Raw genomic sequence first — 16,225 nt, forward strand, 5'->3', positions numbered from 1 at the left:
AACGACGCGTTATCAACCGACGGTTTCCGACGATGACCAAAAAGACGTTAAAAATAATTGGAAAGGTAAAAATGTTAAAATCTCCAACGAGTGACGAATTCATGACTTACAGATTCGAGGTGAAACCACTGCTCTACGCTGTTATGTGAATTTGTTTGGAAAATACACTATTTATAAATTTGCAATGTGCACAGGCGATGTGTACATCATGTCACGCTTGATTATACAGTTTAATTTATTGCTTGACGTCAAGACGTCAGGCATATTTAAGGTTTAAAATTAAGTTGCATTCTCCGAAACGACAAGCAATATCATGATATTTCACAAAAAGATTAACCGATGCATGTTTAAGATGTCAGCATTTACATGCACAATTGATGAAAATGTTATATGGCATGTAATAACAACAGCGAGCAAGAGGGACGTTTCACCATGCAGTGCACGTGTGTAATCCACAGGGGCTCGTCACGAAGTTTTTTCAACCTTTTATATATACCACCTCTATACTATAAAATACACGTGTATTTTATAGTATAGAGGTGGTATATATAAAAGGTTGAAAAAACTTCGTGACGAGCCCCTGTGTGTAATCCTGATTTAAAAATAAATCAGCATTCCTCATCGCAACAACAAGTTGCCTATTGTCTATTACGATTGGTGTTGGATTATCTTTCTTACAAGAGAGTCATCAGTTTGGATTAAAACAAATATATTTTTATACAGCTGGAATGTTTACTGGAGGAACTAAATCGCCGAAGCGGGGTTAATTGGCCCGATTTTCGTTCAGTTTGGCGATTTCATTAATATTGAAAAGGGATCAGAATTTGACTCGCGTGTCTTACTAAATGTACATTACTACATTTAACAATTACTAATCAAGTGTGTTTCTTAATTCGTTAGATTTCTTCCAAAGCATCCGATCCAAAGTAAATATACATGTCTGTAGCTGTTACAAAACAAATGTCAAAAAATTCATCTGACCCCCTCCCCACGGATCTTCTGCCAGTTGATGAGTTCATTCGTTGCGTGAACGGTAATAGCAGGATTTCGCGCCATAATGTCTCATTCATAGTTTTTGCGCACCGATTAGTTGACGAGTCCGTTATGATCATGCGAATACCCCAAAGCACACCATGCGTTTACATTACAGCATCGGGGTTGCGATGAGGGGGGCTGCCTCCCCCTCCCCATTTTTTGGCAGCTGGCACTTTTCTTAACTTTATATGATAAATGGAAATATCATGGATTTGCCCCCCCCCCTCCACTTTTGTATGCAATAAATGAACCTGCAAATAAGGAATTCTAATTGAATTGAAGTTACAGATAGGGTTTTTTTCCCATGAATTTGAGAATTCACCCTTTTTTAATTGCTTGTCAAGATGATTTTGATGAAGCTGCCCACACACATTCATAAACAATACGTGTATGTATAACCTTTCATATTTCATATAGTTGGAATTTTTTAAAAATGCCTTTCAGTTGATTTTGCATCTTAATATAACAAATACAATTTTAAAAAACCCATTATTTACTCTACAGCTTTCAAGCTTACATGCTCTTATGTGATATGTGTATATTCCTAAAGAAATTGAATTAATAAAATAAATGAATTTCAAGTGATATGTACATGTACATGTTCTAGATCGAAGAAAAGACTGACATTTCGTCTTAAATTTGCACGTTCCGTTTATAAATTTATGATCAGCAGCGAAAATTAAAATTCATTTCTAATAAGATAGCCTAATTGAAATACATGTATGCATGCTTCCATTGAATAATTTTGATTAGCCAGGCAAGCTTTTTGGAAAACTATTACTTGTTTTGATAAATAGTTCGTCGCAACATGGAGCATCTTCGCAAGCCAAGGGTTTACGATCCACTCTATTCGTTGAAGAGGACAAGGGTAGATCGTAAACCCTTGGCTTGCGAAGATGAACAGTGAGGTGTCCCATACCACCTTAAGTGGACGCGAAAGCGTGATAGGATGCCGGTAAGTTAAAAAGAGTATAGTGCCTTTTCCCATTATTTAGCCTACACCCGTGTTTGAACGGAAAGTACATGTTACTAAAAACAGATACAGGTACCTATCGTTATATGATTTTTCGAAACCCTAGAGTGTAGGTACTGATTTTATAATGGTGTTTATATAACCAGTGATATGTTATCAATTCAGGAAACCTGCATCGAGAATGAATACATAGAACTTTGTGTGTAAATTTAAGTCATCTGATAGTCTGAACCGTGATAACTTCCAGCAAAATGCAATGAATGGATGTGGATAAGTGGATATAAAGTTGTTTTTGTTTTTTTGTACGAACATATTTTATTGTTAAGATGGTATATACTATTAATAGGATCGGACATAAATTCTGTAAACTTAAAACGCCCTCTCCTGTATAGTATAGAATATAAAAAGTATAAAGTATATTAGGGTCTTTGAAGAGATCTGTTTATACTGGGTGTACTCTTATTCAGAATTAAACAAGAGAATTTGAAACAAAATCCAGCAGATTAGATACGTGTAATCTTGTCATGCTTTAAGTGAAAAAGAAATAAAATACTACTGGATGAAATCGATCAAGCAACCCAAAACCAAAAAGACCTATACGCGTTACCACTAGGCCACGCATATACATATAACACTTTCATTGGATGTCTTTTCAATATGTGCGGCTATATACATAATTGTTTTAAAAAGCCACAAATTCAAATGTCTAATTTTCAGTACGAGGACCACGTTAAAACAGAATAATTTCAATGTAAACGTGTAATTACAATACCCGTTGAACATACTTTTAACCGGATTTCTTTGGTTTGAAGTGGTTCAAATAGTCAAATATCAAACTTTTTATTGCATACTAACTATTTTACAATACGTAAAATTTTAATGATTTCGTGTACGATTATTAGGACTCTTTTAACATGCCAATTGTGTGATTTGCATTTCTTTGAATATATTTTAACTAAATATTGTATAATATTGAAAACATCTGATGTTTGCAAAAGGGCTATATTGTGGGCGAAATTGTATACGAAGTGCGCTACCTCTTTTGGTTGACCAATAGAAATGCATTGCTAAAGCGTTTAAAAAAACAAAAATGAAAAAAAGAAGAAGAAATTTCTATAATCTTTGCGAGATTCGTCGAGATTGAAAATATTTCCCTGACGTCTACAGTCAAAATTGCAGCGTTGATGAATCTTGATTATTTCAAAAGATTTTTTTTGCTTAAAACTACCTCCCTGTTAAAATTGAACCTTAAAAATAATTAAATAAAATTTATTTAATTTTATTTTTCAAAGGGATTTGAAAATTAATTTTCATTCAAAAATTAACTGCACTGGGCCTAAAGCAAAAATAAAATTTGACAGACAGAATGACAGTGCAAATACAGTATGCCCCTGATATTTGATATTTTGTGACATAACAATAGACAATTGTGAAATTATTATAACGGGATGTAAATGAATTTATATATATATAGAGGGAGGGTAAAATAGCATAATCATGCTATATTATAAAATTGTACCTCATGATGTGACGATGGTAAATGCTAATAAGCACTCTTAAACGGATCGTAGAGTGTCACTGACTCAATCTGACATCCAATGAACAGTGATGACCAAAGCAAAATCCTGTGCATCAAACTTGATTACATATACCTTTACTTAGTATGCTATGATCTATCTATATCATACGACAACCGTGTCAATATGATTTTATCTGCTGTCAATATATAAGTATGAATTAGAACCATTTTAAAAAGACCTTGGACTTTGGGTAGTTGTGTCAAACAGCAATGTGACGTATGCCTGTCTATTTCATTGCTAGCCACTCTGCAGTCATGGCTCTTTGAAATCAACAAGATTTGTCTGGCTTTTGAGCTAAGACTATGCAATTGATGCATATTTCGCTTGAAACCGCGTCATTTTTAATTTGTTTTGACGCAAAGAAGAGATAGCTACGCTCTACTGAAAGTCCAAGGTCTTGTTAAAATGGTTCTATCATATGCAGAAGATGCATCTCAGAAGGCAAACAAGTATTTGCAGAAGTATATGTCACAGAGAAGATAAAACGCTTTCTCATAATGTTTTTACATACCTTTTTGCATATTTGGAATTTTTTTGGATTTATCGTCATGAAGACCTTTTGGGAATTGCGAGGAAGCATATCTTGTTACTTGATCTGTTAGGTTTGTGCTTAATATTTTCGGTCTCCTAGCACAATATCGCAGATAAAATTTTTTCTTTTCTATGTTCATTTCGACAAAACAAAATCTGCGTGGGTTCTGGTGTTGAGATGAGACTTTGCAATTTTGTTTGAGTGATGTCAACATGACAGGCGCAAACACATTAAGGAAAGGGTTAAGAATTTGGCAAGACTTCTTCAAAGAATCCATGATGGTTTGTTGACATCGTCACGCCTGAGTGATCTCTTCGTACAGTACCCAAAACTGTATATATATTGACCTTCATACAATGAAGGGGTTCAATTTTATTAAAATGTATTAAAATAAGATGAAAACTTTGTGATTTTATTGGTTATAAACATTTAACTTGTGAAGGGAATATATAAATTATACATATCGAAAACTATTAGAACGACATAACTAAGTACTCATTCCATCTAGGTTTGATGTGCGTTTATAATTACGATATTTTTAATTTCTTATTAACGTTGCGTTTCAACATTGATTTTTTTCAAAATGATGGAAGATAAGTCACGGCGGTATGAAAAAATAGAGTTTTTAGGCGAAGGACAGGTGCGTGTGTTATACAACGACGATAAATGAATGAAATCTTTGTTGTTGATATATATTTACTTTATTTTGATGTATTGTTGTATGACAACCGATTCAGTATCAAATAGTTTTGTTCATCTCAAATGACGAGATTCAACTTGTACATTCAATATGTTAATTTTTTTTTCTCATTATTTCTCTCATCATTTTACACCTGTACATATGTATTATAATGATACAGTATAGTAGCAAATACCTTGATTATGACTATTTTGTTGCTTTATCTCTTCATACATGGCCAGAAATTAGTTCTGACTTTTACCCCTTTCTATTTGTAACCAGTAACATTGGTTACATTGGTAACAGTGTTTGATTATGAATGATTTTCAAACTTTGCTGTACTTGTGACAGGTTACAGTGGTTACTGGTAATATTAGTTACAAAACAGAGTTAAGTTTGGGTTAGGGTTAGGATTAGGGTTAGGGGTTAGTTTAGGGCTAGGGTTAGGGTTAGTTTAGGGTTAGGTAACCATTGTAACCAATGTTACCAATGTAACCAATTTAAAAAAAGACCCCCTGTAAATCATGAAAATGACCGTCACCACTGTTACCCTATGTCACCAAGAGAATATAGCTGTAACCATTGTAACCAAATAAAATATTAAAGACCCTCTGTTAAACAGAAAAAGGATTGTCACCTATGTAACCTTGTCACCAATGGATTATAGCTGTAACCATTGTAACCAAATGAAATAAGACCCCCTGCTAAACAGAAAAAGGCTTGTTGCCTCTGTTACCTTTTGTCACCAATAGAATATAGCTGTAACCATTGTTACTGGATGAAATTAAACCATCCAGCAGAAAGAAAATAATCAGTTTTGTCATATATGTTACTTTTGTCACCAGAAAACAGTGCCTTGTTACTGGTTACAAATGAAATGGGGTAAAAGTCAGGACTAATTTCTTGCCATATCTTCTACATCTCATGGCATTACCTTTTTTCCAGTTTGCAACGGTTTACAAAGCAAAAGATCTCAAAACGGGCAATATTGTAGCAGTTAAGAAGGTATGACATTGGTTTAATGTTTAAAAATAACCATAAACAATGTTTTTGTATTTTCTTGGAAACACCAGAATCTACAAGGAATATTCCATATTTCCAACTGTCCTTGTAAGATGGAGTACTTGTGGGTGGTTTAAACTTCTAAGAGTGCTAAATTTTGAATAATGTGGAATCATTAGAATTTGTGATGGCTCATTTTCATGGTATTTGTGGATAGCCCCCGTCCAGGAATTTACGTCCTTGATGAAAACCAATTATATAAAATTAGTTTTCCTACTGACACTTAAAACCTACGCATCCACAAAATTACATTATGATGAATAAGCAAAAAACCCACATACCACGAAAATTGGCTCCACAAAAATAAATGATTCCAAAGTATTGTAGTTGTTTTGTTGAGATTTCAATTATTACCATTGCCTTCTTTTGTAATACATGTACATGTACCATGATGTCATATCATTCAAAATTGTTATAATGTCACTATTTTAGATTAAAGTTGGCACCAGAGCTGAAGCTGCTGATGGCATTAACAGAACTGCTTTACGTGAAATTAAACTACTACAAGATCTTCATCATAAACATATCATAGGGGTAACTCCATTTCTGATTAGTCTACAGCTGGTAACACCAGAAGAGACTTAATGTTTTTCTCTGTGTCTGGCTGTCCATCTCTACTGTAAACGTATCACATTACTAGGCTGTGTATGCTAATTAGTGTGTTTTGGCAAGATGCGGCTTCCACTAAATCAATTACATTGCCAGATGCCACGCATTTATTAATAAGAAGTGTAACATTCAGGAATACCTGTCAACTTGTGAAATAAATATATTTCCCTCCAAATATTATACACACAATATACCCAGTATAATACCATGGATATGTTTACAGTAAATCCCAATAACAAAATAATTCATAGTTCAAAGGTTTTTTTGTTTGATGTAATTGTTTTGAGTGAAAATCAATGTATATATGATAGGAATAAATTAAATATTTACAGAATTCAAACAAGTATAAACTGGGTTAGACATTTTACACTTTATAAACCGCTTCACAGTTTATAAAAAAGTGTAATCTGTTCTGACCCAATTTGTATGAGTGTAAATTCTGTAGCTATTGAATTTATTACGTATAATTCAATTTTTCTATCACTAGGAACAGAAATTATGACAAATTTGCTGTATGATTAACAATAAATTGTACCAAATTTAAATGTAAGACCATGCATGCAGATTGATACTGGAACATCAAATTAGTTTATACATGCAATTATATACCGGTACTTTTGATCGAACCAGTGAAACAAAGTGTTACAAACAGTTATTGAATTAGTAATGTATAAGGTACCTTAATTTGAACCTCACCAATAAGTGAGTAAATTTAAATTGCAAACAATGCTGTTTTGATACTTGTGAGTTCATGTAATATGTTCTTTTGTGAGTTAATTATTTTATTGATGACAAAATAATGCATGAATTTATTTTCAGCTTCAAGATGTATTTGGACTAGGACATCGTTCCAATGTTAACTTAGTATTTGATTTTATGGAAACTGATTTAGAGGTACATTGTAACTTCAAATTGGTTGTATTTGCAAAAACTTTGCTATTAAACACATTTTATAATTTTTTAGGCTTATAAAATACAGTTTTAGCTATGAGTGAATTATTTATTTTATTTGAATATTCTCTTCACATACACGTATGTCTATAAAATATGGCACATGTATTGTATACTGGTATGGATAATCAGTGTTTTGAATTTTCCACATTAATTAAGAGTTAATTATCATCAGGTTCTTTATTTAGGCACAATGAAATATAAATTTGATCACAATTTATTTTACATGTATGTTTAAAAAAGAAATGCATACCCAAATATGCTCTGAATTTTTTTTTTACCAATTTCTTTATTTCAAAATGAATATCCAAACTGTTTGTGATTACCGGTAGATTTCTTCTTTTGATGCAGATCATCATAAAAGACCAAAACATTGTAATGACCCCGGGCCATGTGAAATCCTATGTTCTGCAGACACTTCAGGGATTGGAATATCTTCATTTACATTTTATACTTCACAGGGTAGGCATATTTTATACTTCACAGGGTAGGCATATTTTTTACGGTACTTCACAGGGTAGGCATATTTTTTACTTCACAGGGTAGGCATATATTATACTTCACAGCGTAGGCATATTTTAAACTACACATAGTAGGCATATTTTATACTTCACAGGGTAGGCATGTTTTTTACTTCACAGTGTAGGCATATTTAAAACTTCACATAGTAGGCATATTTTATACTTCACAGGGTAGGCATATTTTACGTGTCTTTTAAGGAGGCTGGGTGGTCACAAAACATCAGATCTGCTAAAAATTTTGCACATGATAATTTTGGCCATAAACTATTTGTTAGAAAAGAATAAGCCCAAATATGTTATGAATAAAAATTGAATATTGTTCTCCATCTTTTTATAGAGCTCTTAACTAAATGAGATTAATATGACCTTATAATAGTCATGGTCCTCTTAATGTTCTATTTCTCAGTGTCCTAGAATCTTCTGCACTCAAGTTGCAATGAATAGACCATTCAGGCACTGTTACAGTAAGGCATGATTAGGTTCAAGCATTGGATCATTATTAAAATATTGCCAGCTTCACATATCAATATGAATATTGTCATACTATTAATAAATCAGGGTTTTTAAAATGGAATATTTCATTTTCTGTGCAGAGTAGCTTCCAATTTTAAAGTGCTATAAAATTCAGTTTGAGATGAAATCAAAAATACTGAATTTGATCTTCCTGTGGGATATTACAATTGTGCATGTATTTTTGCATCATCCCAAACACAGAAAATTCTATCACAAAAAAGTGTTTGAAATCATGATAAATTCTACACTAGCATGTATATTAGATTCATTTTTAAAAAAAAATTGACTGATTATAATGTTATGAAAATCATCAGTGATTCTTATTGACTCAAAACCGTAGTTTGTAGCATTATTTTTTAATGTTATTTTGTGTTTTTCTGAATATTTTTCAGGATTTAAAGCCTAACAACTTGCTGATCAATGATAACGGAATTTTAAAAATAGGAGATTTTGGATTAGCAAAATTCTTTGGATCACCAAATAGGGTCTATACCCATCAGGTGGTAACAAGGTGATGTAAAAAAAATTAATTACCGATAGTCTTAGTTTGTAGAAAATTATCAGTTTAATGATAAATCTGGCTATATTGTTGTTCTATTTAAAAAAAAAAGATTACAAGATAAAAGGTGAACCTGGTTGCGTGGCCATAAAAGTTATTCTACGCGGCTATGTTAAGGCTGCCCGATTAATTTCACAGCGATATGTAGAAAGTCACTTGTCTGTACTTCATAAGATATGACGTCATAGTTAACTTTGACGTCACGATCTGCATTCCTTTCGATCGTTCTTAGGGAATGTATCGTAACGTAATAAGTGATATTCATTGTGCATAATAAAACCGTTTCATTCCTTTACATGGACACTGTTGTAAATACTAGTGATACTATATTCAATATCACTGATATGGAGTATAAGAAAATCAACAGTTTTAAAGCTTCATAATAGGTAAATAACTATTCATAAACTAATGGTTTTGAGACTCCCCCTGCTACATGTAATCTAATAAATGATGATATGTATATGCATATAAAAAACGGCGTGGCGCAAGTGAAAGATAAAAACAATCTTAGCATATTTTACGTGAAATCGGGAGAGAAAATAAGTACCAATGTGAATCTTGCTGGGGGAAACTACCGATTGACCCGATTTTGTGTGAAATCAAGCCTAAAAGGTAAAAATGTTCCCAATTTCGATGGCGGTGCGAAATGTTTTGACAATATTTCAAATAAACGAAATATTTATATGAACCCCCAGCAAGAACTGCAAAATACATTACTTATCGAAGGATTTTTCTTAAAAATATTTTTGATTTAATGTCATTATTCACTTGTGCCGATACAATTTTTATGGCTTACGGCCATCCGGATAATCTTTACGGCAAAGAGTTCAGTTATCTGAACATGCGCGACAAAAAATAGTTCTATTCGAATGTTGCAAAGCTAACTGTTTGTTGTTCATAATAAATATCTTTAAGCAAGATTATATTTTCCATATGTTATTATCACTTATGTTATTGTAACCAATATGAATTGACTTTATTTAGATAAACTCGAAATCTAACGCGAATGAATATTAAATGCAGTGTTTTCCGTAGACCGTTTTTGCATAGAGGTCCCTGGCATGCATCACACAGTGCTGCCATGCTTTCCGCTATGCATACTTACATGTATTATAAGCAAAAAAATCTTTTCCCATTTATTTCAGATCCTAACAGTGATAAGTAAATGTAAAGTTGTCGTTATTTCGTTCAATCTTCATAAAAACGTTTGCACCCGCAGAGAGAGTCGCTAACTTCGATCGACATCGATCTCAGCAAGAGGGGAAAGTGTTTAACGGTTAAAGGACTGAACTTATGATTGAGATATATTGAAACTGGGATTATAAATCGGTAATAAAGCATAAACAGAGGGGCAATTACTACTTGTTTTAATATAATGTGCCTTCTTCGACACCTCCGCCATTATCGAATGTTGGGGATTTTCCAAGATCTATAAATAGCACAATGTTCCCTCGATGGAGTTACCTTGGTTTTGCTATGATTGAACTGTTTATTTGTCGTAAAAATATTGGAAACTTGAGACCAAATGTACTCATATAGAAAACAATATACAGTTAAGCTTGATTGCAAGTCATATACGGAAGCGATGTCACATTACTATAACATATAGAGACATCGTATAGTATGCCTGTGTACACATGTCATGTGAAGAGAGACTGACTGCAAAGTTATAGTGCAGTAATTAATTTTAATTAAATTTGGTGTCAAAACAAGTTTGCTGTAATTGCATAGTTCTGCCTGTTTCTTGCCCCCCCCCCCCCCCCCCAAGAGTTTATCTCTGTACAAAGGGAAAAAAATAAAACAGAAGTTGTTAGAACTGCCTTGTGAATTTATATTTCGTATAAAAGCTTGTGAAGGTCAGCCTCTTAAAAAAGTAGAAAAACCCAGAAAAATATGAATAAATATACATTTATGAAATACAAATAAAATGGAATAATACTTGTTGGTGTAGATTTCATGAGAATTCATTAATTATAGTACATAACATGCAGTACATTTCATCATTCGGTTATATTATTTTTACGCGCAGTGATTTCGCGCTGGCTTTGGTGCTGTTACGTCGCACCGTGCACCAACTCTCGCGCAAGTTCATAGTGCGTAGGAATACAAGGTATACTGATATTTGAGAGCATGTTGGTTCTAAGTGTTTTTGTGTCTTATATAGTTGAATGAATTTACAGTTAATGTACTTCAGTCGTTGGATAAAAGAAAGAAACAAATTGCCGTATATTGGAGTTTGAGTCTGACATCATCATGATTATTTCATGCCATCTATGATTTTCCTAAAAGCAATGGTGGTTTCAACCAATTGATAAAAGAGGCGTCTTGATTTCAACCCTGTCTGTTTCGGTCACTAAGGTTCGACCAATCAACAAATGGGGCATGTTGATATCGGTCCTGTTAGTTTCTATAGATCTATGAATTACATGTAGCTAGTTACTTTCTATAGAGCTATAAATAAACTAAAGTTTCCGTAGGAAATAGAGGGAATCATACTCGATCCATGTAAATATAGTCATATCAAACCCGTAAGCCATTATGGCCCTTCAGGCCTTTGATTATAGATTATTTACAGTGTTAGAATACACCCGTCACGTGCTTTAGAAAAATATATGACGTCACAAAAATACATCAAATATACCCGGTAGTGTTGGATGTCACTGTTAATTTATGTAATAAAAGTTTAAAGAAACTCGCTCGGTGAAAGTGTTTTGCGATAATTAAAAAAGTATCATTTTTCGACATATATTTAGCTTCGGACAGCCTTAACATAGCCGCGTAGCTCACTTTTGGTCTCAATCCCACTTTTACACAGGAATGAAAAGTTAGACTGAGACCAAAAGTGAGCTAGATTAACTTTGATGGCCATTCAGCTTTTTAGTATTTTTACACATAAATGTAAAAATTCCACAATGTGATGTCAATATTTTTGATAATTTTTGATAATTTTCTTTTGACAAATAATGTTGACAGATGGTACAGATGTCCCGAACTTTTGTTTGGTGCCCGCCAGTATGGAACAGGAGTAGATATGTGGGCTGTGGGCTGTATTCTAGCCGAACTATTACTCAGAGTAAGCCCACATACACTGTACCACTTTTACTAGCTGATGAATTCAAAGAATTAAGATGCATTTTAAACTTTCTTATAAATTGATGAAGTAACAGATTCTAGAGGGATATTTTATCTTTCAAGGTGCCATTTCTTCCTGGCGAGTCAGATTTAGATCAACTGAGCAGAATATTTCAAGTGTTGGGGACACCTACTGAGAAAGATTGGCCAGTAAGTAGTCTTCAATATCTTCATAAAGAGAGAGAGAGGGTCAAAATATCACTGCTTGTCAAAATATTTGGCACATTATTGTAGGACATATAAAAGTCCTCTAAATACTCTCTCCTTTACAATCAATAAATGTCTTCATTGACATTGACATGATATTGTGTTCAAATGATCTTTAGAATATACTGTTTTGTATTAGGTAGCATTCATTATAATTAATTAATTTTTAACTCAAGAGTCAATCCATTTGCTTGCATGTTAAACTTTAATTTAAATCTAGCATAGGATAATTTAAATCTAATACAGGAAAATTAAAGCATTGATTGATGCGCAGCTCCTGGAAAAGTAAGCAACATGTTCATGTCCAACTAGAGGATATCCTGTACAACTGTTTAGGGTCATTCTGCTAGTCTTATTTAAGTGTGACTGTGTCAATTCAGTAACTCAACAATTATGAAATACAGGGGTAGAGGTTTTTTGTTATGTGCTGTCTTTAATAACCTTGTGTTGATTTAATGAGAAGACGTTTAATATAGTTGCATGTATTTTTATATGCATTACATTTTCTCAATTGTAGAAAATCAAAGCATTACCTGACTTCATAGAATTCAAGTCTTTTCCTGGAACACCTCTGAAAGAAATATTCATAGCAGCATCAGATGATCTCCTTGACGTATTGGCAGAGATGCTCAAGATGGACCCCATACAGCGATGCACATCTACTGAGGTTTGTACACGTACAATGACATGTACTGTGGAATCAGTAAAATTTGTGGGGACTTAATTTCTGTAGATTTGGTGGGTACCCCTCACCCATGAGTTAACATCCTCATCAAATTATGAATCAAAATCTTTATAAAAGCATTATTTTATTGTATAAGCATGAGTTTACATTCTCATGAACCTTTAAAATTGCATTACATGTTTATAACAAGGAATCTTGAAGTCAGAAACTGCTTCAATGGGATTATGAGGGCAATGAATCACTGCTGAGGATGGCAAAACAGGAAGTTATCAAAAACTAACTATTTGAAATAGATTTGCACATTGTTAAACTTTTCTACTATGATTTCGTATAAAAAATAATGTACTTTGGCTAAAGTGAAACTTTTGATAGACTGATATATTTTGTGATACTGATGGGAATGTCTTTGAGATAACATGTTGTTTATCATTAAAGGCTCTAAAGATGGAGTACTTCAGCAACAAACCTGGACCTACCCCGGGTACCCAGTTACCTCGACCTAACAGTAATAAGATTGTACCTCAAAAAGAGGAGAACATGTCACTCAAAAGGAAAATACAAGCACAAGGAGGTAAAATATCACAGTCTTTGTTAATTTTCATTCAAGTTTGGTTTTAATCATCCTGATAAATAAGTGTATCCTAGCTTCATCTCCTCGTCATTATTATAAGTCATATGCTATAGTGCCCTGAATATTTCGACACCCCTATGTATGATTGAAATAATTTTCTTTTGTGTTTGTTTAGATATTTTTTCTTCCAGAAACAAAAATGTTCAGCTTTCTTCAATTCCAAATATATAAATCTTTGATATTTTAATACCAAATTCCCAATTGAAATATTTTTCAAGATAATTTTGCAGTAACAGCATAGATATTTTTTGCATATTGGTACATGAAAATATATTTACTATTCTACAGGTGGACTTATAAAAAGGCTGCAGTTTTAGAATGACATATTGACAAATGTGATATCAAGGATATAAAAAAAAAACTACACCTATCAAAGAAATTCATGCATATAAAGAACCAGTGCTCTTGAATGGTTTATCTACATGCAGGAATTTCAAACAATGGAATTCATTCTGGACAGAAAATCTTGGAATACCGTATTTATTGTCATATTTTTCTGTGAACACTGTAGTGCCATTTTAAAAATTATAGTTGAACAATGATCTGAAACTCAGGAACGAGGGGTAATAAATGGATTACAATAGAACATGTGTAAAAATTGTTGAAAGTTAAAGGTGCTTTTTAACTTCGCTGCAATTTCAAGTTTATGAGAATATATGTATGAAAAAAAAGAAAAGAAAGATTTTGGTCACTGATGTGTGATGTGTGAATGTTGAGTGCTTCACAGAGTTTTTGCAATTTCAGAGTGAAAGTTTGCTAAATTGGTGTGAAAAATATGTGGTGCACTTAAAAATCAGTTGTTTTTGTTATTGAGTTCACAAGTATGTGGTTATGATTTACAATGCTGTGATGTGTTTTGTCTGCCAAGCAGATTGTTGTTTAATAGTTGTTATGAATGTGTGTTTGTACAGCGCGACAGGATTATAAACATACCTCTGTAAGATTTTCTATTTTGAAAGCAAGTCTTTGCATTACATATACATGTATCAGCTACGGATGCTGAGGTATTAGTGTTTGGATAAATTATTCAAAGGGAAAGTTATTTTCTTAGGAAAAAATCTCTAGCTCTACTTTAAAACTCTATTGTACATGTACCTTAAAATGTATGTTTCTTCTCAAGGCATCATAGAGTATTTATTGACCAAAGTTGAAATACATGTAGATGAACACTTGATAATTAGTATGTAATAGTAACATGAACTAACTTGTTATGACTGTATATGCATCAGTTAAAATAACATTAAAAAATTCAAACACTTATAACCATGTCAAGTTATTTTGTACTCAGGAGTGAAACAATGAAAGAATGAAAATCAAATCAGATCAAACTGCTATAATCTTTGAACCTGTGTACTTAGTAAAAAGGAAGTGTACATAGTTAAAAAGAAATTAATCACAGTTTTGGGGAGAAATATGCTTTTCAAAAATCCAATTATTTTTTTACAAATCCCCAGGAATTCAACCTCATAGTCCTCTGGAGAATAGTCTAGTGCCTGGTGCACTAAAAAACAAATTTTGTTTTACATGTACTGAAAGATAATTTGACAATCATACCAAAGATTGAATCCATGTCTTTTAAGCTTAAAAGAAGTAAATTATTTGTGTTTTGTGAATTGCCAGATATATAATTTCTGTAGTCATTTACATATAAACTTTAAAGGACCCCCACAACATGAAGCCTAACGGTAATTGGTCTGTCTGTCAATACACATGTTCAATATATTTTCTTTTCCTTTGTCCTGTTTAGGTTAAACTTCATCCACAGAGTGCCTATGGTTACAGGGTGTTTATAAGTAAATTTGGACCTATTTTAAAGTCTGAAATCAAGGTCAACAGATGTCTGGGTGGAATCTTTGTATAGTTATTACTTTCTCACCTTTGACCTATTGGATCATATTTCACCTAAATAGAGTCCTTTCTGGCAGAGCTTGGAAAAACATCTCAAATAAAGTAACATCAATGGATTTAACACTTTATAAAGTTGCCAATCCCGTCAAATAAACTTTAAGCAAGAAGCCTTGAATGTCTCTGGTGTAACTTAGGGTATACCTTAACTATGATAATCTTAGCACTCTTTTCATTACTCTATATTTACATCTACCAAGTATTATTCCCTCTATATCATACGGAAACTTATAGTAAATTCATAGCTATATAAAAACAGCCAGACTGAAATTTACATGCCCTGTTCATCGATTGGTCGAAATCTAAAACGGCTGAAACTGACAGGACTGAAATTGACACGCCCTGTTGATTTGGCTGTTTCTTTTAACTAATGTACCTATGTACATTAACAGTAATTAAGTGAATTTTACTTACTTTTCATAGTCAATTTATTAATTAGTTAAAAAAAAGATGTTAATATAAACAATAAAATGCTTTCTTTAATGATTCATGCGGGTTATGAAGGTAGCGATCATTGCAGAAAAAATTTACATAACTGTTTTTTCTGCAATGTTGCTACCTTCACCTCCCGAATGAATTATCAAACAAAGCATTTTATTGTTTAAATATTTACATCAATGTTTATGAAAAGGGGGCCTGTCATGGATGCCT

General features: G+C 32.8%; 2 protein-coding genes across 4 annotated transcripts in view; one reads left to right on the forward strand and one right to left on the reverse strand.

Moving 5' to 3' along the window:
* Positions 1–4,442, reverse strand: part of LOC105317791 (A-kinase anchor protein 7) — a 32,059-nt gene extending 27,617 nt beyond the window's left edge. The window contains exon 1 of one of the 3 annotated variants that reach the window (XM_011414519.4): positions 4,100–4,442. In XM_011414519.4, the coding sequence (XP_011412821.3) occupies positions 4,100–4,397 (298 nt within the window). In that variant the 5' untranslated portion in view covers positions 4,398–4,442. Of the gene's footprint in view, positions 1–110; positions 205–3,527; positions 3,663–4,099 lie in introns of those variants that run through there. The other 2 variants (XM_011414521.4, XM_066076694.1) reach the window with 2 other exon arrangements.
* A 213-nt stretch (positions 4,443–4,655) lies between these two features.
* LOC105317788 (cyclin-dependent kinase 7) lies at positions 4,656–14,932 on the forward strand. Its single transcript, XM_011414518.4, has 11 exons — positions 4,656–4,760; positions 5,745–5,804; positions 6,294–6,395; positions 7,290–7,364; positions 7,773–7,883; positions 8,848–8,966; positions 11,988–12,087; positions 12,210–12,296; positions 12,871–13,020; positions 13,474–13,609; positions 13,958–14,932. The coding sequence occupies exons 1-11, from the start codon at positions 4,704–4,706 to the stop codon at positions 13,984–13,986; spliced, it is 1,026 nt and encodes a 341-aa protein (XP_011412820.2). The 5' UTR covers positions 4,656–4,703; the 3' UTR covers positions 13,987–14,932.
* The last annotated feature ends 1,293 nt before the right edge of the window (positions 14,933–16,225 follow it).

This window comes from Magallana gigas, chromosome 2, assembly GCF_963853765.1.
Source record: "Magallana gigas chromosome 2, xbMagGiga1.1, whole genome shotgun sequence".
NCBI classification, from domain to species: Eukaryota; Metazoa; Mollusca; class Bivalvia; order Ostreida; family Ostreidae; genus Magallana; species Magallana gigas.